The sequence below is a fragment of the Simochromis diagramma genome, unplaced genomic scaffold (assembly GCF_900408965.1).
Source record: "Simochromis diagramma unplaced genomic scaffold, fSimDia1.1 OVJJ01000802.1, whole genome shotgun sequence".
NCBI classification, from domain to species: domain Eukaryota; kingdom Metazoa; phylum Chordata; class Actinopteri; order Cichliformes; family Cichlidae; genus Simochromis; species Simochromis diagramma.
In genome coordinates this window covers 21,511,771-21,539,542 of record NW_024387492.1, presented here as the reverse complement: position 1 = coordinate 21,539,542, position 27,772 = coordinate 21,511,771, and the positions used below count along the sequence as shown (strand labels likewise).

Below are 27,772 nucleotides of genomic sequence, written 5' to 3'. Positions count from 1 at the left end.
TTTACCTGCTTCATCGGTATGAGAGGCCAAATACGAGCGCTCTCTCTGGCCAAACTGAGCTGATTATGGCTAAGTGCCGGTATGTGTTCTGGCTCAGCAGGATCAAATGTGTTTGTCAGATTTGGCTGTTTTTAAACTTATTTATCCTCTGAATCTGTTGCAGTTTGCAGCTAAAGGGCAAACGATCAAAGAGTAAATAGGAGAGCAAAGATGGATACTGATCATGTGTGTGCCCTCTGTCCCACCTCAGCATCTACGGCTGCCCGCTGGCCAAGAAGAGGAAGGCTCTGGAAAAACAACCGCTGGAACCGGCTGCCAAGAGGAGGCCCTTCCTCACCTCCTGCCCGGGTGAGTTGGAGGAGGATGCTGGCAGCTATGGCAGCTATGGGAACGAAGCCATGGAGGTGGGGCAGGAGGGGAAGGAGCAAGGGGAGGTAGTTGAAGAGGACGAGGAGGAGGATGAAGGGGAGAGGGAAGGAGATGAAGAAGAGGAAGAAGAAGATGGCGAGGTGGAAGACGAGTTCTCGGAGGACAACGAGGAGCAGGGAGAAGAAGAGGAGGAGGAAGAGGAAGAAGAGGAGATAGAGGTGGAGAGAACAGATACAGCAATGGAGGGTGAGCAGGTGGAGGAAGAGGAAGACGGGATGGATGAGGAAGAGGAGGAAGACGGCTATGACGAGGAGGAGCAAGATGATGAGGGAGAGGAAGACGAGGAAGAAGAGGAAGAGGAAGAGCAGCGTCGTCAACAGGGTGAGTGTGCGGTTTGTTACTTTAGTTGCTTGGATGAGAAAAAGATGAAGGACACGAGCCACGTCACAGTTTTGCTTTGGTTCGTGCAGATTAAACGAGTTGCTTTTCAGGATCTGGAGCTCCAATCAGGAAGAAGAGTTTATTGTTTCAGCAGCCACGTAGCCTAATGTATGACTTCAGCTGTTCATCAGTTTGAGGCCTTCATTGTTGTGTTTTTCATTTCACAATCTGCCAAATGTTTCCATTTAGTGACAGGTCGAGATTGCCTAACTGCCAAATGGTCTGAAGGTCACGGCCATTCAAAAACTACAGCATTGCCACACAGTGATTTTTGATCCTCTGAATCTTTTAAAAGCCTGGAGTACATTATGTGATAAAATTCCCAATATTCTAGAGAATTTGTTAAAATTTCAGGTAATAGTACAGGACACAATACAGGACACAGACAAAATAACTAAAAGTGAACTTTTTTTAGGTTGAATGCAAAAGTCCACAAAAGTCCACAGGCTTAAATCCATGAATAGCAAATGTGGACAACGACTAGATCACGGAACAAACAGACAACCAACAGAGTGTAGACAGGTCTATATATACTCTAAGGGTAATCAGGGAAGTGGGAAGACACAGTGGAGGAGAGAAGAATACTCAAGGAGAAAGTCTATAACTAACACAAACATCTAACACACAGAAAACGTACAAAATCCACAAATTATAAGTAACACCTAGGAAACTGTCGAGACTAGTAAAAGAGAGAAATCAAACCTTGAGGAATAGTTAAACTCAAATACAAATAAAAATTCAAAAATACATGAAAGTCAAGAACCAAACTGATCATGAAAACACAAAAAGAATTCAAAATCCCAAACTCAAAAATCCTGTGTAATACTAAAATCCTTTTAGTATTACACAGCTTTTCCAGTCCTTTGTTCCAACCTCTATAAAACACATTGCCTGTTTCAAAATGACAAAATGAGTTTATATTTGTAAAAACGCTGTGAAATTTTTCACATTCAACAGCTGATGGGTTGTCCTTGTGCTCTTTTCAATTAAATATAGGACTTAAATGATTTTCAAATCACGACTTTCTCTCTTTATTTTAACACTTCGTCCTTACACCTTTGGAAATAGGGTTGGAGAATAATCAACACTTGAGTCATTTTTAAAAAAGGAATGTACAACAGTGTCATGCTAGCAGTTAAATTCATAAAGTGAACTGAAAATCAAGGTGGAGTGGCAGGTGGTTAAATGAAAAAGTACTGTAGTGAATAACTGAACCACTGCTGATGCATGGCTTATCAGTATAGCACATTTCAACAACAGGGAAATTCAAATTGCTTTACATAGCATACAAAAGGCCTTGGGGTAAAACAAGCAAAACGAGACAATGCAGATAAAAGAAATTAAAAGACAAAAGAATAAAAATTTGCAGTTAGGGGAAGAGCAACTTTTTGTATTAATCAAAAACTGCAAGAACTGATTCAGATGTCGAGTAGACAAAGACTGACAAGCTGCAGACTAAAGACACATACAGGGGAGTGAAAGACAGTAAGACACAGGTGAAGTCAAGATTATAATGATTATAGGAGAAGGAACAAAGGAGAAAGCAAACAAGGAGAACCTTTAAAATAAAACAGGAAGTAAGTTAAAAAAAAGGTAGAAAAACCCAGAGAGCACATGGAAGGAAAAGACAGGCTCAATATTATAACTAAGCTTAGAACAAAGCAACAGAAAGAACACATGGGCTTGCTAAACAAATGCTGTAAACATTTGTTGTTGTTGCACTTTTCATGAAACCGGTGCTTCTGGCCGGGACATGCCTTCAGTGTTGTGTGCCAGATATTCTGCGAGCACTGCAGCTCGATCCGTGACGGGGCCACCGTGTTTGTGCAGATTCGTGGAACTTTTCCAACCTACAACACGTAAAGATGCCAAAAAGCTGTCGAATTAACAGATGGATAAACGCAGCAATGTCGCAGATATTCAGGTCTTGTTCTGTGTCGCGCTGATGTCCACTTTTGCATGCGGTTTGCAGAAGGAGAGGACTAAGTGATGAGTGCTGCTGAGGAGGGTTTGGTAGACCAGATGCTCTGCGCTCTCCCTCCCACCTCGCTTCCTTCTCTCCCCCCAAACACCCCCCGTGTCCTCAATCGCTTCTGACAGTGCCTCACGAATAAATGGGAGAGGAGCTCTGCTGAGTTATTAACTCCCTCCCTCCCCTCCTCGTTTGCCTCCTCGTCTCGGCGGACGTGTCACATGTGCTCTGCCTCGGTTTCTCCTCCTGAGGATATTTATGGCTCCTGAATCGGAGCACCTCACACGCCTCCCTTTTCAATTTCTCTGCTCTCATTCGCCGCCTCTGTCCCCAAAATCAACAGCGAGGCTTATCGGAGAGAGCGACACTGCCGCGCACCGCTCTGGGTTGTATGTTTTTTGTGAGTAAACAGTGGATCATAATTGGGAGGGATGAAGATAATACAGGCGAGAATATAACAGGGGAAAAAAAGAGTTCATCAGCACTGCTGACATGATTAGAGGATAAGGGTTTCATTTCCACTTCATCTGCAGGATTTTGATTCTATAAATGGACTGATAGTTGTGTTACCTGCAAAACAAATCACTTTCCCTCACATTTTTCACAAATTACCTGCTGTTTATGTTGCGTATAGCGTGGGTTATTGCGGGAAACTTTTCTTGGCTGCATTGTGAGATTCCTGAACAGTATCAAAACAAAGGGATTTGTTTCTTGCTTTCCTGATTGCAGAGAACCACTACAAACCCGGTGGACAATCAAAGCTAATTCCAATTCACAAGGACGACAACAACAACAACAGCTGTACCATCAGCGCCGGTAACGGGACCGGAGAGGAGTACGAGAACTACGACGAGCTGGTTGCCAAGTCACTTCTCAACCTCGGCAAGATCGCCGAGGATGCTGCCTACCAGGCCATGACCGAGTCCGAGATGAACAGCAACTCCTCCAACAGCGCCGGGGAAGACGACGATGATGAAGAGGACGACGGCAGCGAGCAGGGCGAGAGGAAGGGTGAGCTGAGCGTGGACTTGGACAGCGACGTGGTCAGGGAGACGGTGGACTCCCTGAAGCTTCTGGCGCAGGGTCACGGCGCCATGCTGCCTGAAGACGGCTACCCCGAAGACACCATGGTGAACGACGGCAGCCATACAAATGGGCGGCCCGGCATGGGAGTCAGGGGTCAGACTGAGGAGAGCGAGGAGGAGGTGTGTCTCAGTAGCCTAGAGTGTCTGAGGAATCAGTGCTTTGATCTGGCCCGGAAGCTGAGTGAGACTCAGCCATCTGATCGTCCTGTCCACCACGTTCTCCACCACCAACTCCAAAATCCAGCAGACCACCAGGGGGTGCACCACCTGAACAGGTAGATAATCTCTTAAGAGTTCACAGATATGATTTTAAGATTAAAATAATATGCACATTGCCTCTGGCTGCCTTTGAAATATGTTGACCTCATTATTGAAACCTTTGGTCATGTTTAACATGAGCATCTACAAGTAAACAAGGAAAAACATAGTAGGTAGCTTTTCAAAACTACATAGATGGTACTGATGGTACTTAATACAGCAGTAACGCAGTAGTTCTTATGCAAGCATGCACGCATGGAAAGGGTAGAGGGCTCTCTTCTTCCATAGCCAACGGCAAACTAAAACTTGTAGTCCTTCTGATGTGTGTTTCTGTTCATGAATGGCGGGACAGAGATATCACTAGCAAAGAAAGCATAGATAAAAGTGCTTCCATGAATGGGTGAATGAGGCAAGTTGCATAAAGTGCTCTGAGTGCTCACAGTAGAAAAACGCCATAAAAGAACCAGTTTATTAACCATTTACTATCAGTAATGCATGAAGTGTGAGGATTTGCATAAACAGTGCAATGGAAAAAATGTTTTGTTTTCAGTTTGGCCTGTCTCCCCCTTGAAGGCTGTCCTCCTGTGCATTTCTGGATCTCTTCCTGTATTCCTTTAATTCTTTGCCCTTGCAGCTGTCACGCTGCTTGTCCTCCACTGACTCTAAATGCGAACTTTTAAGTTTAATTCCATTATGATGCAAAGGACAAACCACAGGGAGCTTGTGGGTAGCTTGGGTTTTGGGTGTGTAGGATAAAGCAAACTAAAGCACTACTCCTCCAAAATTTCAGACTATGCTATACTGAAAAATGAAAATCGCTGTTTGCATTCTGAGCTATAGCCTCACACCGGCTCTCATTTATAATGATGATCCGCAAAATAAAACTCAAGGTGATACAGAAGTCAGACAGTGAAGTATGAAACATGCATCTGCAGGTGCTCGTTCTGAATATAATGGTCTGCATGGTCCAGAGGTGCACAAAGAGACAGCCTTGAAGGGGAGGTCGGCGACCTTAATCAGTTTTTAGTGGGCACGGTCAGAAGACCTTTGATTTATCTTTATATTAGTCCTTTTTAAATGTGAAAATGTACTTTCACAAACTTATTAAATATTACATTTTTATAATTATTGAACATTCAATTACAGGTTTCATTTGTAAGGTTGCAGGATCTACTTTTAAAACATAACTTTATCCTTTTTAAAATTTGATAACATTTTTTACTTTGACTGTTGAGCATACATTGTATAGGTAGCCTTGCTTCTTAAACTTCAAGGTAGCTCCAACAACAACAGTTCCTAAATTATTTCAGAAAGTTTTTTTTAATAAAATCAAAACTGTAATAAACTTTTTTGTAGGATACAGCTGAACTGGCAAAATCGTGACCCTTCATTCAAGTTCATTTAGTTGAACAAGTTAGGAGATATAAAACATCCTTTTGATAACCTTTCCACATATTCGCATCTTGACTTCAAACATTCAGGTATGACAGCTGCCAGCAGGGTGCACAAGACGAGCCCCGGTCTCTGGAGCGCAGCTACTCCGACATGGTGAACTTAATGAAGCTGGAGGAGCAGCTGAGCCCGGCGTCCCGAGGCTACCCGACCAGCTGCAGCCAGGAGGGCGACGAGGACACCACATCTGTGGCCTCCGACCGCTCGGACGAGACCTTCGACATGGCCAAGGGAAACCTGTCGCTGCTGGAGAAGGCCATCGCACTGGAATCGGAGAGGGCAAAGGTCATGAGGGACCGGATGGCCTCGGAGCACGCGATGCCCCGTCGGGATCACCACCACCATCATCATCGCGGCCACGGCGAGCACAGCCCAAGGCTGAGTAGCGCTGCAGAGGAGCGCAGGTCCAGGATGCAGCAGGATGGGTTGAAGAGGGCGTACTACCCTAAAGGTAGGCAAGGAAAAACCCACACACTGACCCTGTCTGTGTTATTATCGATCTGCACTCGGCAAACTTGGAAAACTATACTGTAGCATATGTCGATTTTCCATGTTCCATGTGTCAGATCTGTTAAGTAGTTTGGAGCCAACTTAAGGATCTTTTAGGCATCATTGCTGTTTCGACTTCCAGTGTAAGATGTTGTGTAACATGTTTAAATTGGAAACGTTCCTTCATGTCCACGAGGAGTCTTTTCTTCATTCACACGGTCCTGCATCTGGTTTTTCATGCCAGGACTATTTTTACCACAAAAGCCTGGACACTGAGAAACAAATTTAGTTCAGTCAGTCCTCTGTAGCTCGACACGATCACGCTGCATCTGATCAAAATAAATTTCCTAAAAGAAATGTGCCTTTAATTCAGCAGTAAAGGTTATATGTGATGGTAATGAACAGGATTCATTATGTAGGGGTTTTACTTCCATGTTTCCTCTTTTACTTTTGTAAAACTGCTGTTTTGCTCTTTGTCCTACAGTAAGCTTATATGCCGTGTATGTATGTAAGCACTTTGTAGCTCCTGTCTGAGAAATAGATATTGCTTGCATTCCTGCTTCTTCTAACCTATTACTATATTCACAAAGTTGTCAAATAATCATGCTTCTCTTTAAATTCTGCCAGTTTCCCATCACCTTTTCACATCATATTTAACCATAGCCATATTTAACTCAAAAATGTTGACCCCGGGTCAGCAGAGAGGGAGTTTATCTTGTCTGTCTGACTTATTGAAACCCTCAGTACAGCAGCAGCCAGGGGCTATTAGTGCTGCAGCAGGAAAAAAATAATACATAAAAGTAACTTTAATGTCTTTTCCTCCCTGATTTGAGCATTTTTACGGACACTGCTGGACTGAATGAGTTTTCTGACCTCTGGGCTTGGTTAAAATCCGGCTGTGTTATTTCAGAAATGTTGTACATGGCTGCAGACGAGGTAATGGGCACTCATTTTCTGCATTCAGGGCTATACACAATTTGGTTTTTTTTTATTTTGCAGATGCATGGTTTTCCACTGACAGCAGCTTATGTTGTTAAAATAGGCCGGTGTGGGAACATCAGACGGCCAGCTTGTCAGGCATGAGTAATGGCAATCTGCACGGCCCGTTAGAAGAGCAAATCTCATCTGTGGGACGCTATCTGCGGCCTATTTCTCCAAATCCACTCATATACAACCCCACTACCACTGGTAGGGAGTCGGCACTGTGCGGTTATCGTCCTCACTACAGACTCAGATGGGCTTCAGACTGTTTCATTAGCACAGAGAGAGTCTTTGTTAACCCATAAGAAGCTGTTATTAGTCCAAAGGAAGGCTTTTATTATGATGTCTGCATCTGTGCAAGGACAGCTTCACCTATTCAGCCTGATATTGTGGTTTCTTGTTGGGAGGGGGCCTATTTTGTTCTGTTTGTCCCGACTTAGTCAGTAATTTGCAGCATGCACACCCAAGTGAATCTCATCCGTGCTTGCTAGCTGAGGTAATGAGTTATCTATGTAGGAGGATGATGCTTAATTCGGCATGATAAGCTCTGATTGATCAATTGTTTCTTGAACCAAATGAAGCAGCCATCAGTGGATCCAATATCACACCTACAGTGTTTGCCTTGCTAAACAAATCTGAGTTGTGGGTGGTTTTTAAGAACCAGGCTACTGGCCAAATCCATGAGCCATATACGGTCCATGTTCAGTCCTTTCATGGCCAAAAACTGCTCCGACACTTGGACGCCGATTACCTGTTGACTCAACTCCACCTCCATCTAATTTTCGCTGCCCCTTGTCTTCACAGACTCTTCCAGGGGAGAGAAGAAGGAGAGCAAGTGTCCGACTCCAGGCTGTGACGGAACCGGTCATGTGACGGGGCTGTACCCGCATCACCGCAGCCTTTCTGGGTGTCCCCACAAAGATCGTGTCCCACCTGAGAGTAGGTCCCTCTGCTTGCATGTTGTGCTGCATTGACAACACAAACTCAGTAGCACTCTGACAAGTCATTTCACCCAGAGCGGTATTTCAGTCTTTTGGTGGGGGTGGCGGTTTTATATGTGCAGACATTTCTCAAAGCGCTCTGGAGGCAGGAATCACCTTATTGGTTGAGTAAAACATCAGATGACAAGGACACGTTTGCTGAATCTCCAAACCGTGGCCTGAATAATAAAAGGTACTTTTATAATTATGCAGTACGTTTTTAATGTTCTGCTCTATAAAAAGAAGGTTTTCCTGAAAATCCTGAAAAATGATCAAATCACTGATCAAAACATTCTTGGCTACATCAGAAGCACTGAAATATCGTCATAACCTCAAATGTCTGTGTAGATGCTCATCATCCAGGCCACAGTGGTCTTAAAGCTGGACTTTAAGGCAGTTGGATTTCTTTTCAACTTCACAAAGACATCTCACCGTTTTCCAGAGAGGTGTCTTAACATACAATGGAGTCCCAAGTAATTAATCTGATGATATTAGTCACACTTTGGCTCATAAGAGGATGAACTACTTACATGATGACAGGAGAGGTCAGCAACTCCGGTAACCGTAGACAATAAGATTCACTAAACACAAGCTATCTGCAGAAAAGGGTTCTCCAGAATAATAAACACAGTTATTAATGAATAAATATTCTGTAGTATTTATAAATTAATGTGTATAAATGTATAAATAACCACATGTGAGCACTACATAAATCTGTAATTTGTCATCCTTCTGTGTTAAGATGTAGTTACAATATTTTTCTAGTCTAAAATAAACCACTGAGGTGTCAACAGTGACCAACGGTTATCCCATAATAACTTGTAATGAAAAGAAATGGTGACAAAAAGTCTGAAAAGCCAACATGGAAAGAAAGAAATCCAATAATGAGTCTAAATCTTAAATTTAGTTAAGAAGAAGTAAAAAGATTCTCTGCGTCTGCTATTCACTGCCACATATTTGTAATACAACATGAATAATGAGTTCTAGTTTGTTTGATGCTTGATATGACTACAAAGTTGGCAATAAAGGGAGCTGCACTTCAGTCTCACAAACCTCTTTTTTCTGTTGTGTTACATTAACGATTGAGCTGAATCGTGTTTATTTAGCTGCGCACTTTGAGGTTTTACTCATGCAGTCAGATCATTTCTGCCTCTGAGAGTTATATAAGACTGAGAGCACAAAAAACATTTCGCATCAGACATCTACCCCCAAAATTTGTCTTTGGGACCAAATGGAAATAATTTACTGGTCAGAACTGTTTTTGTTTAGTTGTACTTCCAATTTGAGGAGATTTAAGGAATAAATGCTGACTTCAAATGACTTGTTAGATGGATTGTATCACAGTTAAAGTCGGGCAGTGCTGGCAGTGTTGGCTGTTCACCATCATGCATCTGTCCTGCATGAGTCTGCATTTGTGTTCTGTCGTGTTGGACATGTTAGATAATCTGGTTTTAACTTTGTTATGATCACGAGAAGTTGTGAACGTCTTGTCTAATCATCATGCGCGACTGAGCTTGTTTAACATATGTTTGATCAACTGAGAAGGTAGACCTTGATTGCTGCCAAACGTTATCAAGGTTTTTGAGTTTCAAAACCAACTGCGCTTTAAATGTTTATATACATATATATATATATATATATATATATATATATATATATATATATATATATATATATATATATATATATATATTAATGTAATTTCACTTCTGCCTGTTAGAAAGTCTCTACTAAAGTATCTTAATTATCTAAAGCAAACATACTGCAGTGCTGTTGTGGACACAAAGCTGCTTCTGTTCATACTCATGTTTACTGTGGCACCAGAAATAGTATTATTTTTCTTTTTTTGGTTCAATTTTGTGAACTGCTTTACTTTCTTTTCATTCTCCTCATCGCGTCTGCCTGAAGTCTTGTTTTGATTTCTGTGTCGCTGTTGTAGCGTGAACAGCATGAAGAATCAGTTTGATCAACCTGCTGACTAAAAAACTTCAAAAAAAGACCTACATGAAATTACTTCCAACCATCTAAGCCTGCTTGAAGCATGCTCACTGAACCCACAGGTAAAACATTACATTAGTTTAGATGAGGCTTCATTCACCCTGGTGGAACAATTGAACACATAGACTGTACAAAAGATCGATAAGACATCAGCAGTTTGTTAGTCGTCAGTCATGCATGCCCAGAGACCGGTCAGTGACCCTCTAGTACCTAACGGTCACTAGGAGGAAAAAAAAGATATTCCCAAAGCTTTTTGGGAAGTGGATGCTGGAGTTTGCTGGCTGTAGCAAAGTGAAAAGGATGCAAAGAAGGTGCTGCACCAAAAACCTTCTTGCTTTGGCTATTTGCAGAGTACCACATTCACCCACAGTTTGAATGAAAGATGGCAAGTCTGCAAACACTCAAAACTGAAACTGAAACTCAAAAATGTGTGATGCAAACTGGAGACAAAGACCATTTCATGTCTTACTGCTGAAATCAACACATTTCACAATGTGCAACTTTTACTCTGAAGGTGAATTTTCTCTGTTTCCAGTTTTAATCACAGTTTGGTTTTTTTGTATGTTTTTTTTTTTTTACAATTTCCCAACATTTAGCGATTAGTTGGGGAAGGCTTGCAGATAAATTAGCAATCAGAAGGAGGTTTTCAGTATGGCACCATATACCTCTAAGGAAAGAAAAATGAATAATATATAATATATAATAATAATATTCACCCAGCAACATCCAGCTATCTTGACCAGCCACTCGTCATAGGGGAATACACATTTTCGAGGCCTGCATGACTGGGTCTCAGCAGTCAATTTCACAGTGACTAGCAGGAACCACTGACAGCGACTGAGCCAATCAGAATACTCATTTGTCTCTAGCGAACGGTAGTTGTCAGGTGGTTGCCAAGCAGTCTCTTGTCCTCTGTGAACGAGGCCCGTTCAGAAGTCTTGCACTGAACATTTTGGCTTTTAGCATCGTGTTGTTGTTTTGAGACCAGGCATGGTGAGAGAGGACCGTATTTGATCTGTCAATCACAAGTGAGCCCTTCTGTAAACCATGCCCCGCTTTATCATCCTGCCTATTTTTCGAGTTGTAAGTCAGTCTGGTATATAAAACAAAAAGAAAAATGTATTGGCAGCAAAAACATTCAGCCTTCCAAATGAGACTTCACATCCTTTTTTACATAGAGCTTATCTTCTGTATGCAATAAGGTAAAAATGACAAAAAGAAATACCTGCATGGAGAATACAGAAAGATATTCAGACATACAGGTAAAAGCTTGCTGGGCTTTTCAATATCTAGAAACTTAAACTGTATATGAAGATTAGACATATTTGAAAGAAACTATCTGAAACAGAATTTTAAACCTTCATTTATTACCAGACACATTCCTCTTCCTCCTGCGGAGTCATCAGCCATCCTTAACAGTGCATGACGAACTACTGCATCCAGTACAGTCTCATCTCATGAAATTTCATGACATGACCGCAGTGATCAAAAGGCAAATGAGAGCTGTGTTTCCTCAGTAGGAAGGGAATACTTGGGGCAATCATAACTACAAACGGAGAGCAGTTTAGAGGAAAGTTCGTGGGGAAAAAGGCAAAAAACACAGCACATTTACCTCAATCTTTAATGATTTTTGTGACAAAATAAGCCCCATGAGGAGGCATGTTTCTTAAACCGATGCAAAACATGAAGCACAGCTGAATCTGAGGTGGCTACAAGGGAAACAAAGAGGAGAACTGGCGACTTCCTGCTGTTGACACCCTTTGTCTTAGCGTTCATGCCCGTTTTGTGAAATTCTTGCCCACTGTCGCATCAGTCGTGCAGCTGTAATCTGTGCATGCCTAACCGTCGAGCTGAACACCCGTTAACTCTCCTGTCTGCTCCTAACCCTGGCTGTCTTTCTCACCTTTTCCTCTCTGTCAAAGTCCTTGCCATGTATGAAAATGTTTTAAAGTGCCCTACTCCTGGCTGCTCTGGACGGGGTCATGTCAATAGCAACAGGAACTCGCATCGCAGGTGAGTGAGTGGCCTTTCGCCGGGCCGCTATCAGCTGATCCACACCTCCATCGTACAGATATCGTCAGTGTGTGTGTGGTTTCAGGAGCACATCTCCAGTCAAACTACTTGCTGATGCTTAGGTCCTGTACACCATAAACTCTGATATGTTTGCTTTGGCTGAAAGGATTCTGCAAACTCATAACATGAAGTATTACTCATTTTTATTTTTGTTTATTATTATCATTTGTTAGTGTGCAATATGTAAGAAGCATTTACGAAGAAACAGGGATTTAAGTAGGAACTGGTAACTTATAGTTAATGGTATGATATGAATGGCCTTAATTCTGTGGAAAGTTAAAAACATAAATTTTTACATTACATTACTGTGCCCCATACACCACACACTTATAGAAACATTGGTTTTATCAGCATTTGACCAGCATTTCTGAACAAGTCCACAGACTGGGCATCATTAATCGCTACAGGGGGTTTGGTCATGGACCCCTGCTGTTAGCTAAACCCTAACAGAAATACTGGGAACTAAGAATCAAAGTCTAACCACAGCATAAGTTAAATAATAGTCACAGCACTAAATTGCCTCTGCAGAAGTGTTCGTTGCTTATAAAAAGTAAGTATGTAAATGAATAAAAACACAAGTATGTGCAACTTTACTTCTCAGTATGAAGGAAAAAAGTATAGATAACATAATCTATGTAAGTAAACTTCAGTGTTCCCTCTGTGTGGTTCACATAGTCCAAAAACTTGGAAGTTATGATGACTGGTAACTCTAAATCACCCCTAGGCGTGAATGTGAGTCTGATTGGTTGTCTGTGTGGTTATTAAAAATAGCTCTCTGATTGACTGGGTCACCCCACCCCTCTCCTAGTATAAGCTGAGTTTGGCTCCACCACCCACACAACACACTACAGGGTAAGAAGATGTAGCTAACAGATGGATGGAAGTATCAAAGTCCTAAATGCCTGAGTGCAAGTGAAACTCAAGTTATAAATAAGTATTTCAGGTTTTGAAAAATAAAAATGTGTTAAAAGTCCAGCATTAAAAACTGCTGCTCAATTTCACTTGTAGACTGTATATAAAAGAAGGACAGAGCTCCTGTGACATCACCCACTTGTTTATAAAGTGCTAATCTGGGGCTTTACTGACTCTTTCAAGCTGTTGGATTGCTGTTGTTGACTGTTTGGTGCTATATAAATAAAATTGAACTGAGACTTTGTTATTTGCTAGCTTGGTCCTCAGAGTCCTTATAATTCTTCTTCTAGACTTTAATATTAACAACTTTATTTATAAAGAATGGAAGAAAGTACATAAGTACTTTAGTACAGTACAGTTCAGAATTACACCTCCTAAACGGATTATTAACTCTGTTTGCAACATGTATGCCCAAAATGTAGAAAAAAGTAAATGAAACACATAAAAATGAATGAATTACAAATCAAAATAACGAAATGAGCACATTCTTGGTCTTGATGCTACAGTCAGAAAGCAAAGGGCTATAATAAATTGTATTTATAAGTATAGCAAATTCCTGGCTTAGGGTTTTTTCGCCCATTTTAGAAACCTGAATATAGAATTTAATATTTTATTTATTTATTTTAATATAATGCAGGAAATTTAGTAAAGCAGAATTTACATTTGATTACATTTGGTTACTGTTATGATGATGATGATGATGATGATGATATTGTTGACCAGGAGTTCAGTTTTCAGTATTACTCCAGACTTGATCAGGTGCATCCAAAGGTGGAGACACAGATATCTTCAGTTGCAGACTATTAAAATTAAAGAAAGTCTCTCACAAACTTTGTGAAGTGTTTCTTATTATTTAATTGTTAGTGGGTTATATTGTTTGTCATGTGTTATAAATGCTTCAGAAAGCACTAATAGCACAAGCATCATCATGAGGTCCAGTTGAGCGAGTCCTTACCTGTCGCTCAGAGCAGAAACAACCAGAATAAGACAAAACTTTAAGTGTAAAAAAAACATTAAAAGATTCGAACTTTGTAGAGTTGATTTAAAGGGAGAAAACTGCTAGAAAGAACAAACCCAGTTTTTGTAGCTGGCTGTAAACATGGACATTTTAACATGGGAGGTTGTGGGGATTGAAATAATTTTGGGGGGCAACCTCAAGTGGCCATTAGGGGAACTGCAGCTTTTTGACGTGGTGGTTTCAGTTCTCATTTCTGGATGCTTCTGGTTGGGTATTGCTTTGTCCTTAAAACTGCAGAAATATAAATAAGTGCTCAAAATCATCGTAGAATGTGAAATCATAAATAGTGTTTCTGTGTTTTACCTGCCACTGTGGGAGTTTTCCTCTAAACAAGAACAGTTTGCAAAAACAGTTTTGGTTTTAACTCAACTCTGGCACAAAAAAAGTCACATTTTCTTTCAACAGCATGCAAAATGTTGTAATGTATTCCGGTTTAGGTGGAATTGTGGAGAAGGGACTGGAGAAGGAGAACCTGCATCACATCAGCAGTTCAGCTGTTTAACAGGCAGAGCAGAGCATGAAGTGCAGGCAGCACACATATGCACGCACAGACACACACACACACACACACACAGATACATACTTTTGAATTATGTAAAGTGATTTGCTCACACATACGTAGAGCTTTAGATGACACGCTGTTTCATTCGCACACAGCCTGACACACACACAGCCTGACACACACACGCACGCACGCACACACACACACACACAGTCAGACACTTACAAATGAGCTCACAGACAGCAGCACACGTGTGCTGGCAGACAGAATACACTCACACACACACATACACACTCAGACATGGCTGCAGGGTGTGTTATGTAGCACAGCTCCACTGGGAAAGGAAACAAAGCACTAGCTAGCTAGCTTAGCTGCTGTTAGCCACCAGCTTTCATGTCTGGCAGTCACCATGGAAACGCCTTCATAGCAGCAGCAGTAGCGGGCACTGCCGTGCTGATCTGTCGCACACTACTCACACAGTAGCCCTGCCATGCTTTAAAACGAGTGTGTGTGTGTGTGCGTGTGTGTGTGTACTAACGATGTTTCATAGCCTCTGTTGGTATGAAGCAATTAGGAAAAGCCCAAAGTGGCAGGAGGGAGAAGCCACATCCCCAACCAATCAGCTTCTCCTTTACCCCTGTTTGCGCCACATGAGGGTCAGCAAGTCACACATTTTAATGACTGGTACATCTCAGAAGTACACAGGATGGAATTTTCCATCCGGCATCAAAAATTTTCTTCTGTTTATTCCAATTTTAATTCGTTTTTAAAGAAATTCACTTATGATTGTTGATGACATTTAATTATTTTCCCCAGAAGACCAAAAGCAGCTGCTTAATGAATGTAATCTAATCTATCACACAATCAGTCAATCACTGCAGCGGCCGATGAGCAGGATTAGATTTGTGTTTCTGCTTCCTGTGAGGTTACACTTGGTTATGGAAGAAAAACAAATTTAATGATTAAAAACGGAGAAGGTGTTACCTTTTAACACTTATCACTGGGAGTTGGTGGGAAGTGACAGTTTTGTTAAGTGGAAGTGTCTTGTGGGACAGATAACCAAACTCTCCCAAATAACTGGAGAATACTCTGTGTGTGTGTGTGTGTTGTTAGTAAAGAGGCATCCGCTAAGAACTATTAATTTAGTCACTTATTCAACCAAGTATTCAGTTGCTGTATAAAGACTCATGGGAGTAGATCCAGATACAAACACTGTAACGAAACAAATTTCCCACGTGTGGGACTAATAAAGGTTATCTTATCTTATCTTATCTTATCTTAAACTTTAAAGAGCCTGACATAGAGTGACCAATGAAATAAAGACAAAGGCCCGTTTTGGAACATGTCATTAAGGCTGTGAGGGAGTCTGAATTGGTTGATAAAAGAAAGATCATCAGTTACGGTCGGTTTGGAGCTTTGCATGCATTTTTTCTGTATTTTTGATATTCTGTCTATCTCCATTAAAATGGTTCGAGGTTAGAGGTTTTGCCGGTGATGTGTGAAGGAAAAATATGCCAAATCTGTGCTGCTGTTCTGTCAGCTAATCATCTTTGATGATTAGTTGTTTAGTCAGTTTTGTAAATATGTGAAATGGGAGGACAATAAAGAGATACAAAATGCTGTCACCTGGTCATTTACATACCCTCACTTAGTTTCTAGTCTCCACTTTTACTAGCCTCACATTATTGTTTTGGGCATCACTATGTTGATGTTTTTGGAGCGAGGACATCAAAGAATGCATAGACAAAGATACCCGGTCATAGCTAGTGCTAAATAACAGCCCAATAAAACAGGACAATTTATTTTCTTGCCATTTCCAATCTACAACTTATTTAAAAGGTACCAACAGCACAACCACAGGCAAGAGGCCTGTTCTTATATGAAGCTGTAAACATTCTGCTTTCATGGCTGAAGTTGTACATTGATGTGGGAGTGGACTAGTGACTAACTTTTTGAGCCAGCCTCAGGTGGACATTAGCTGAATGTCAGTTTTGCACTGGCTTCATTTTCAGCCTAGGATTTTGCAGTTTGAGTGATGTACAGAAGCAGAAGTCACAAACATGTCTGTCTGTAAATTTAAGCAATACCTGTTTAGAAAAAAGTCACACAGAAAGTCAACTGATAAACCAGTTTGTCTTCTGGAAAGCAAGTCATAAAGTCAACACAAAGTAGGCCATTTTTAAATCCATAATTCATTTTGAACTGCTGGTACTGACAGCTGAACCGCTCTTCATTGAGAGCCAGATGCTGCATGTGTGTGTGCGTGTGTTGGTACAGTGTGTAACCAGGCCGTGTGCTGTCTCCCCCTCCCTAATCCTTCAGTCTGTCCGGCTGTCCCATTGCTGCTGCAGAGAAGATGGCGAAGGTCCACGAGAAGACTCACTCAACTGACAGCGGCAGTAAGACCAATCAGGCGTCAGACCGTGTCCTCAGGTACCGCCCACTTCAGTACAGTAAAGCAGCATATTTTGAATTCTGATAGCTTAGCAAGGGATGCCGAATTGCTCACTGAACTCTGAATATGGTATGTTATGGAAGCATTTTTTTTTCTTTGGGGAATTTTTATATCTGGGATGTTGAATGGTGCAATGAAATTCCCACACATACAGCTCCAGATCATATCAAACATAAGGAACTGGGGATGCAGAACAACTAGTAATCCTCATTATATCTAGGTGCAGGTCACTAGTACATTCAACCACATGTGTGACTAGTTCAGATATGGTGGGAATTCTGGAATCAAAAACTATCCTGTGAATAATTAGCAAATACAAACAAAAAATTTTATTACTAAAAGTTTGCACTTATTTTGATGGAGAGCATCTCGCACCACCTTAAATGATCGGGGCAAGCTTAATAGTGTCTTTAAGCTTGAGACTTGCAAAATATTCCATAACAAAGAAAACCTTCATTGTTTTCTATTTGATGATGCAAAATGGTTTAACAATTTCCTGGTATATTTCTGAGTTGTAAGGCAATCTGGGAATATATGTTGCCTTTCTTAAACAGAATGTACTGAAAGCTGAAAGGATGTCAGCTAGCAACTAAATAAAAAGCTGGGCTTAAATATTCTTCCACAAAACAGAAACTCACCATCTTCTTCCACTAATTACCATTCGAAGTTTTTTAGGGATGCTGAATGGTGCAGCCAATTTTTTGGCGTAAAGGTAAATAACACAGACTGTTATTAGTTCTTTGAAAAAACGAAACAAATATAAAAAAAATCCACTTTTTAATCCGAAGTAGGGATGCTAAATGGTGCAGTGAAGTTCGATCCCAGCCTTATTTACCCTCTGGCTGCCTTTCAGACCAATGTGTTTTGTGAAGCAGCTGGAGATTCCTGAGTATGGCTACAAAAACAATGTTCCCACCAGCACGCCACGATCCAACTTGGCGAAGGAGCTGGAGAAATACTCCAAGACCAGCTATGACTATGGCGGCTATGATGCCCAACACGGCAGCTACGGAAAGAGAGGTCTGACGACCAAGTCCCACCACCACGGACGAGACACTTCCCCGAAGGGATTCGACGGTGAGAAGAATTAACATACACAATTGCAAATCATAGGTCCCACATTTAGATCATGTGACAACAATTTATCGTATATTTTGATTGGTGATTTGCGTCTTTTGTTTGTACGGGGTCTGACATTCTTCTTACCTTTTGAAGAATATTGGAGATATTTATTTGAGTTAATGATGGATCCATGTGTCTAAAAAATTTATTATAGGTAAATTCAAAATCACCGTAAAAACCATGGTCAGGCTTATTGTGATTCCTTTTTTTGTTTGTTTGAAAGGAAAAAGAAACCTTCCAGATGATCCCACTCTTAGGGATTACTATTCATTTTCCTGTTCTGAGGAGAACATTTTGTATCCGATGTTAAAAGCATTATAACGTGGACAACGACACATGCTCTGTGCTGCTTGTCTTCTCTTTGTTATAGAGCTAAAAACACTGATGTTTTCGGCCTCTCCACATGGCTGGAGCAGAGTTATGGAAATGCCAAGCTAAGAGCCTGCCTCCTCTGAGCAGAGGATGGAGGGATGGAGGGAGGGAGGAGGTACAGATGGAGGGATTGTGAAACAGGAGAGATAATGGAGGCGAGCCCTGTTTCTTTGGCTGGGAGCCATTAGTGAGAAGCAGGCAGGAGGGAGATTTTTAGACGAGGTGTCTGAGCTCCCCTCTGTCACGACTCCCTCCCTGCCTCCCTCCTTTCCACCATTCTTCCCTCCATCAGCATCGTTCCAGCCTGCTGAGGCCGGATTCACCACCACGCAGCGTCTTTCTCTGGCTTTGCCCAAACATCTGTTTCTCTGTCTTATGTTGAATGACTCTATGTCTCCCTATTTAACGCATAAGGCTGGTGTTCATATATGTTTTCTAGCTGGCAGCAAATCCTTTAAACAGACCAAAAATGGCCTCTAAATACTTTGCTTATTGTTCCTGTGGGTCCATTTTTACATACTGAAGATACAAATATTGTAAGTAGTTACTTTTTAAAAAAAAAGGTCAGTTATTTTCTGGGACAGCTGGGCATTGTATTCTTTTTTTTTTTTAGCGAATGTTACTCACAAAGAAGGAAATGCTGCAGTTCTTAGAATTTGTTCCAAATAAAAATCAGATGTAGACATCCAGTCCAAAGCATTTTCAATTCAGTGCTGAGGCAGGAACAGTCTTAAGATATGTTATCTTGATTTACGAGCTCTGATTTTGGCAAAGTGACCAAAAAAGTTGAACAACTTCAACAATCTCAGGCACTGAGCTTGTTTGAATTTTAGTTTGGAGTGGATTCTTGTTCTGGTCAATTCATTGTTTCCCCACTTAATCCTAGAAAGCCTTAAATTTCAATCTGTTTCTCTCGCTCTTTCCCCTCACCAGTCTGTCTTTTTTATTGCATATTCTTAAAAGCTAGAGGATCTCTCTGCAATTTTAAACCCCGTGCAAAAAACCCATCTGCTGAACAGCTTGGCCAAAAGCCAGCATCAGCCTAACAAATCAGCCATACTTGTGTGCACCCCTGCAGCTAAGCGCTACTGTAAGACGTCCAGCCCGGCCAGCAGTACGACCAGCAGCTACGCTCCCAGCAGCAGCAGCAGCCTGAGCTGTGGAGGAGGAGGAGGTGGAGGAGGAGGGGGAGGCGGTGGAGGTGGAAGCAGCGCCAGCAGCACCTGCAGTAAGAGTAGCTTTGACTACACCCACGACATGGAGGCGGCCCACATGGCGGCCACGGCCATCCTTAACTTGTCGACACGGTGCCGGGAGCTCCCGCACGCTCTGGGAGGGAAACCCCAGGACCTGCTGACACAGGTAATCTGAGGCGGTGCAAGTAAAAATGGGATGCCTGCCTTATTACATCACATCCCTAAACAATGGCAGGAGTGGGGAAAATAAGACAAGGCAGCTTTGTCTAGAGAGCGCAACTCAGAGAGGAGCATTAGGAAGACATATCTAAATGTAATTTTGCCTAAAATTCTTCATACCCGTGTCGGACTTTTGGGTTTTAAGATATATTATTGACACATCAAATTTATTCTTTCACCATTTTATAAAAAAGGCGACATAAGGCTATGAGAAGAACATTCAAATCGATGTTCGATATTTTTAACTATTTATATTTATATTATATTTGACTGATTTCTCAAAAAATCTCATCTCCAGAATTATTCATACTCTTTCTCTGTAGCCTTTATTTGTAGCTGCAGCCTCCAAGTACTTTATGCAGTTGAATATATTTCTACACGTCTCCACAATGATTTTGGTGAACTTCTCCAGGTCCTCAAGGTTTGAGGGTTTCTTTGCCATGATCTTGGTCTTTAGTTCTCTCCAGAAATTCAGGCTGGTGCGCTGGCTTGGCCATTCAAAAATATTTAGATTGTTGTCCGCAAATTGTTCCTTTACTAATTAAGCCATATGTTTTTGGACTGTAATCTGGTTAGATGGTCCATGCTGCCCAAGAATGCTGGATGAATGATTTTAATGATTCCTTCAGCTTTTAAAAGGTTCATCTGGGTCCATCTGTGGAAAAGTGACCGCAGACTGTGATATTCCCGCCTCAGTGTTTGACCAGTGAGACTGTGTTTTCTGGGTGAATGCTTCACATTTTTTCCACCAAACAAAAGCCACATCTCTGTGGCTGAAGAGTTCCCATCTGACCATAACACTGACAACCAAAATCGTAGCTCTGTCACAGAGCTACAGAAACTAGATGAGCTTGTGTGTGCCTGTGTTGGAGGAGTGGTCACTGTCCATGAAAAGCCCCCTTGGATAGTGTTTGCTGCTGTATCTTCTTGAAATCTGTGTTCTGGTGTTGCTCAGATTTTGTAGAATAGTCTTAGTTGTGATGTGTGGGTTACTGCTGGCCTCCCATAACACACTTCTTCCCAGATGGCGTGTAACTTTGGGCTTTCTACAATGTCTCTTCAGGTTCTTGACTGTGTGGAATATCTTGTTCTTGTTAATGATGCTCTGTGGGTACAGGGACCTGGAATCATTTGGATATGGCTTTGTAGTCCATGGCATCCTTGACAACAATCAAAATACGTGACCGGAGCTCCTCACTTAGTTCTTACTCATAGCACATTCTAGTGCTGACCATGAACTGGCAGCATTTTTACCAGCTCCCCTCAGCTTCTCGGCTTCTGGACTTTTCTAGAAATCGACATGGATTTCTTGCCTAACATTGCTGAAAATACCTAAAATACCTACACTGTAAAGAAACAATAATCCTAATATTGAGGCAGGTGAAGAGTATGAATCATTTTGGACAGCATGTACAAATTATTATAAGTATTAGTATTTTTATTGTTATGCCCATTGTGTAAAATCAACATGCATCTGGAACATTCTATCACAACTACAATAAACTGAATAAAGGCAAAATTTCACCCCTGAGCTTTCATGTAAAAGATCTCACAGGAGTACGAATAATTATGGGCATTACTGTTGATACAAATAGAATAAAATCATTTAGGCTAGCATATAGTAAGATAACAGTTAGAGTGCAGTGATAGTAAAAGTAAAGGTGCAAAAAAGAAACAAATCAAAAGTAGTAGAAAAGTAGCATCACATTTAAGCATCACCTGCAAGTCTAGGAAATGTAACTGGATGCCAGCAGAGCAGGAGTCTAGTATGGAGAAGGGTTTACACAGGTCTTCTGGTTTGGCAGCAGCTTTTTGAATGACCTGAAGACTGAAAACATTTAAAACCTCTGTGACCGAGACTGTGTGTATACTAGCCTGTAACCTCCTGAGAACTTGTTAGAAATGATAAAATAAGCTTTTTGAAAAAAAGCAACAATAATCACATAACAAAAATAAGCCCTCTGAATACCTCACCAGTATTCAGATTCCTTTGCTCTTCAGAGTCCAGTTGGCGATCTGGATGACAGCGGGGCGGTGGATGTGGCTGGTCAGCCAGGTGGCCCTGAGGGCAGCGGGACGGTGTTAACCCCGCTGCAGCCGATGTCTCCCCAGCGGCAGGCTCTGCTCAGCAGCCGCTGCTACCAGCTGAGCGACACCGACTGCTGGGACCTGCCCGTCGACTGCAACAAGATCAAACGTTTAGGAGACGAGCAAGACCACAAAGAGGTAACGGGAAGGTCTACACTGTGCAACACGTACAGAGCTTAGAATGAGCATTATGAGAATGAGGTTAAATACAACATGATGTTATTACAGCTTATATAGTTAATGAATGCATTAATTATACATACAAACAACTCTGACATGATACTTTTACTTCTAGAACTTATCATTTGGATGTTATGAACAAAACCTCAGAAATCACAGTTTGCACATATTATAAAGCTACTATAATATAAAATACAGTATTTAATACAACACAATATAATATAAATATAATATAAAAGCACATTAACACCTAAATGTTCATAGTTAGAATACATTTCTGTTATGACGATGTTTCCAGAAATTATTATTATTATTTTTTTTTTTTGGGATGCGTTCAATTTAAAATGTTTTATTTGCAGTGCTGTTCGAATGTGTGTTTTTGATGCTGTTTGTCTGCCTGCAAGGTTTTTCAAAATCTGCCAAGTGAAATTTCATGAAACTTGGTTGAAAAGAAGAGCACTGACAAAGCACGTCTAAACATATTTCATTAAAATAGGTCATGGGCCTTGGTGGAAGGTGTGTTTTTGTAGGTATTTTAAAGTTTCCTATAAATACTGACTTTTTATTATAGGGCGATTAAAAAGTCCTGACACTGTTGAGTTTATTTTCTGTTATTGTTTCCTCACAAGAGGTCTCCCGATTCACTGATATCGTTAAATAGACTATGATGCCCTTTTACAACTTGATGCTTTTTATTATTTTACTTTTTAGAGTAGCTTTGCATAAGTCACAGATCAAAATGAGCCTTACAGCCTTTTTCTAGCTTTTTGTCATAGCCTCTATGAAAAAAGCGTTTTTAGCTCCTTCCTTTAGCCTTCGCTGCGGTGGAATAGTGGAATAAAATCGACGGGTGGATGCAAATTCAGATATTCCTCTACAAATAGTGACGTAGTGTAGTATGGTGATTAAACGATACTGAATCTGTGACATCTGCTTGCAGTTGAAAGTGGTCACCCAGAGGTTGAGTGTGCAACACCCTGAGGCTCTGTAGTAGCTGTGGCAAAGAAATACTTACAATCACAAGGAGGTTTACTAGTGTGCCTTTGCCATTAGATGCCCATATAAGGATAACCCCTCCCAATGACATCATACAGAGCCAAGAGTAGAAAAAAACATTTCAAACTGGTTGTTTAGAGCAGTAGAAATCCTGAGCTTTCAGCTCAAAGGGACTACTTGCACATACACTGACATCATCATTTCAAACTTTGGCCATGTGTAAAATGGGCGTAGGTTATATATATATATAGGTTAACTTTAATAAACTCAAATAAAAAATGCAGCCTTTGTTAAAACTTTGTTAGCTTGTTGTAGATGTTGAGCTGACCTGCACTGATTTACAGACCAAATTACTTAAGCAACTCATTTGAAATTATGTGACTTGTAGGAAATAAAAAATTAGATTTATTTGTACCAACTGATATACTTCATTCAAAGAGCCTTCATCGGAAATTATAAACCAGTTATGAGGAATTTGCTGGCTTTCAAAATAACTGTTATCTGAAGTTCTGCAAAATACTTTTCAGAATCGCTGATCACATTAGCAGCATCTACACTACATATTTAAAATCTACTGATTTAAATGCAGCAAAGAAGACTAGAGTTTGGTGTATTTAGTGTTGCGGCAGATTATTACACAGCTTGCAGGACTCGTCTTTACAGGAGGTTCTGCACCACTCTAAGTAGTTTATATAGAAACGCAGCAGGGAGCAGATTAATATTTACACTGACACAAACTAATGTAGAGAGTAATTTCTGTACTACAGTATGCTTGATTAAAACTTAAAATATTTAATGATATGGAGGCAGAGACACCTTGAATTTTTCATTTTAGGATTAAGGTGACAAGTACTTTGAATAAGTAACCTGAAGAGGTGGAAGTTAAATATTTTTTAGGCCACGCTAAAGCTCTAAATGTTGCTCTTGCTGCACTCTCTGCCCTTACAGTTATGATTAAGGGTTTTAAGCACTTGATTTAAGATTTATTTAGGCCCCTAATCGTGCAAAGTAAGGATAATTTCAAGCATGAAATTGAGAGATTTAAGGAACCCAGAGTTTATATTATGTGTTCATGCATAGATTAGAAGATGATCATAGTTTATAAGCTGTTAGAAGGGAATCCTTATTCTGCGGTGCAAAGCAGAAAGGGCCATAGAGAAGTTCTGGGCTTATTTTTTGCGAGGGTGTACTTCTGGTTGCCGATTGTTACGCATAATTTTTGCATCACTTTACATACGCAAGAGGAAATTTTGTGAGTTTGGAAGGGTTTATTATGTTTGCATGCACTTCTTCACCAACCCAAGGCATTGAAATGGCACAGAACGATGGTGCTTGCCAAAATTGTACATCGCCGCTCAGTTTCTGCTGTTCACCCCTCACCCTGGAGCCACCAAACAGACACAGTTCAACAAAAGAATAATAAAGAAAGACCGCTGAAGAGAGAGATTGCAAAATCATATAAAAGAAGAAACGCCATCACACATCTCACACAAGAGATTTACAGCCAAGAGTATGAGTGAAAACAAAGAAACAGAGCTTTATTGCTGTTAGCTGCTGAGTTACCTCAGTGATGTTATTCTGCCAAAGCATAAGTAATTTAAACTTTAAAGTCGAGCTGTGTCTTTTTTTAAGCCTTTAAATAACACTTTATAGTAACCATCACATATAAACTGTAATCGTTAATAAAACATTAATAATTAATTATTTCGTTTTTTTTTTAAAGTAGATATTGCACAATGCATCAGTTTTTTTAGATATTATTTTTGGTGATAAAAGTTTCATTTGTATTTCTCGGGGCATCAAATGTTGTTTAGTTTGTGTTGCTGTTCTTATAATCATGTGTCTATTTTGGTGAATCTTTGACATGCGAAGAGCAGATGAGGAGGACAGAAAGTCAGACACAAGAATGGGATAAAGAATAAGTTAAACTTTCAAAATAAAACTCCTTTTTAAAATGTTATATAGAAACAAAATGGACTTTATTGTTAAACATGGCAGAGAAGTCCAATTTATTGATCTGAGTAATGGCCTGGCAGCTGTGTCAGAGCACCTGTCACTGAAGATGGCGACGCCCCTAACTCCGTTATACAGTTGGATGAATGATTTTTTTTTTTTTAAGCACTGATATGGAGGGGGAAAGATACTTATTACTGCTGTAAAGTTGGAGATATTAACATGAGAGTCTGGGGAATGATACACTTTCAGAGTCAGCCTCAAGTGGCCATTAGAGGAACTGCAGTTTTGGTGCCTCTGCACTGGCTTCGTTTTTCAGCTCTGGAGGTTACTGCTTGGTCTGCAGAAACTGGGTCTTTTATTTTGAAAATATACTTCTTCTTCTTCTTTTTTTTTTTTATCCAGCTCCTTGGTGTGGCCTCCTAAAAAATAAGTAAATAAAAAAACAAGATCTGACTATTTTAAGCAAGTCAGCATCTAATATATAATCTAATATCTATAATATTAGATATATTAAATATTAAAAACCTGTAAAGTTGAATTAATTATCCACTTTCCATTTATGAAGATTGTTGTTATTGTGTTACCAGTCTTTAATACACTACTGTGAAATTAACTTTATATTACACACATAAAAGGGAAGTCGTTCGTGCTGCGGAGATGCGATAGATCAGAGAAAATCTTACAATGTGGCACGGAACAAAAGGATCAATCGGCTTTAGTCTTTTAGAACAAAAAGTTGTGATGCAATACAAGCATAAATAGGGTTACAGCTATTCATCACAGCCGTTACAGTCCATCCACGTTGTCAGTGCACTGCAACACTAATCTAAGATCTAAGTGAACAGAGACAAAATAAGTTTGATAAATGGGTTTTAATCTAAAGTTTCTGGGGAGTAAAAGTCAAGAATTTCCATTTTTATCTCATGCAAGTTCAAATTTCTCTGTGCAGTTTGATAAATAACCCTGGCTGATAGGGTGGATGCAGACAGGCTCTCCGGAAGGCTCAGTGCGCTCCCATGTGGCCAGAAGCAGCACTGCATGGTTCAGACTAAATGAACGCTTCAGGAGCTCACACACGGTGCATTAAAATACTGAATTACAGCACTAATACATAAGTAAAACACGATAGATCATCGGCACGCTTTAAATCCTCACAGATCTGATATCACACAGAGCAACCCATGCAGCAAATTGCTACATTTGCCTCGTTGGATTTAGAGCGCTGGAGTGAAAGGTTTTAATCAGGAGAGTAATTGCGTTTGTTAATGAAGCACGACATTGCAGAGGAGGCCGGAGCCCAGAGCGAGGCGTCTGATGGGATTTTCTCCAGACAGTCCACAACGATTTCTGCTCCCGACTGAGGAGGTGTGTTGTGTGGACTGCAGAGCAGACTGCAGTGTTCTTAGAGCCACAAAAGCTTTTTGTTCACAAACTGCTGCAGAAAGAAGCTCGACCTGGTTAACAAGCAGAGAGACACGTCTCTGACACCTGTGCTGGGAACACGTTTATCTGGAAATCATCTGGCAACCAGTACAGATCTGCTTATTATGACCAGAACTTCAGGGACACTAAATTGATATGACTCATACAGCTACATTAAAAAGGGCCTAAATGCTATAAATCAGGCTCTTCTTATTAGTTATTCGTACACACATAAATGCCAAAGCACTAGATTTATGTCCACAATAATTCCCTGGTATGTTTATAATTTGTTTCTTAAAATTAAATTTATATCAATATGTTTAAAAATGTTCCACCACACAGAGAAAAAAACCATAATATACATATACATAAAGCACAGCTATATAACAAACCTGTAGGTACATTTAGGCTGTTTATGTGTAAACAGCCTATATGTATGTTTTTAGACCTTATGCTTGGTAGCTCTCTGGGCACTGACACACTACGCTGATTTATGAGGTTCTAAAAAAAGGCCAAATGTTTTCTAAAACACTGATTATAATGCACTTTTTTAGATCTATATACCAAATACATTCCTGAGGATTCTAGAATATTTTTTTAAACTTAATGTAAGGAAACACTCCATATTTTATTCAACTCATGTAGAATGAATCAGGTTTTCTTCTGAATTTTTGAGATAAATGTGTTGTGTGTAACTAATGTGAGAATCGTTCCAGTCATTTTTTTCTCTCCTAATCCTGGTTTTAACTGTTTTATATATAACGCACATGTTGTAATCTGCACATTTTTATAAGTTAGCCTTTAAAACTTTCAGATTGTAACATTTTGGATAACACCTAAAAAGTTTTCACTTTGTGACATATTGATTTTTTTTTTTTTTACATAAATGAGATGAAGCCCTGTTGTGGGTTAAAATCAGCTAAACTACAGTGGAGGGTAATATTCTTACTTACGACAGGAAACGTACATATATGAATGACAATAGCACATATTCTGTGAGATGACATAGAAGATTTATACATTCTGACATTAAATTCACAAACTTAATGTCTGACTTTTTAATGTTATTTCTTTACATATTACCCTCTTCGTTTCCATCTGTAGTTATTTTTTATTTCAGTAAATTAAAATGTTCTTTTAATTCTGACTTTTTAATTTATTTTAATTACTTCTAAAGTTGTTATGGAACACAAATTAATTTACTATATCATAGCGATGTGTTCAGACATGAGGAAT

The 27,772-nt window shown here is 40.3% G+C and overlaps 1 protein-coding gene across 11 annotated transcripts in view; it reads left to right on the top strand.

Moving 5' to 3' along the window:
* Window positions 1-27,772, top strand: part of myt1la (myelin transcription factor 1-like, a) — an 86,510-nt gene that overhangs the window by 43,870 nt on the left and 14,868 nt on the right. For 5 of the 11 annotated variants that reach the window (XM_040017110.1, XM_040017111.1, XM_040017106.1 and 2 more), the window contains 9 exons: window positions 251-750; window positions 3,512-4,142; window positions 5,607-6,028; window positions 7,852-7,986; window positions 11,948-12,038; window positions 16,853-16,963; window positions 17,839-18,062; window positions 19,558-19,841; window positions 21,872-22,120. In XM_040017110.1, coding sequence (XP_039873044.1) covers window positions 251-750; window positions 3,512-4,142; window positions 5,607-6,028; window positions 7,852-7,986; window positions 11,948-12,038; window positions 16,853-16,963; window positions 17,839-18,062; window positions 19,558-19,841; window positions 21,872-22,120 — 2,647 coding nt within the window. The remainder of the gene's footprint in view (window positions 1-250; window positions 751-3,511; window positions 4,143-5,606; window positions 6,029-7,851; window positions 7,987-11,947; window positions 12,039-16,852; window positions 16,964-17,838; window positions 18,063-19,557; window positions 19,842-21,871; window positions 22,121-27,772) is intronic. The other 6 variants (XM_040017113.1, XM_040017114.1, XM_040017105.1 and 3 more) reach the window with 3 other exon arrangements.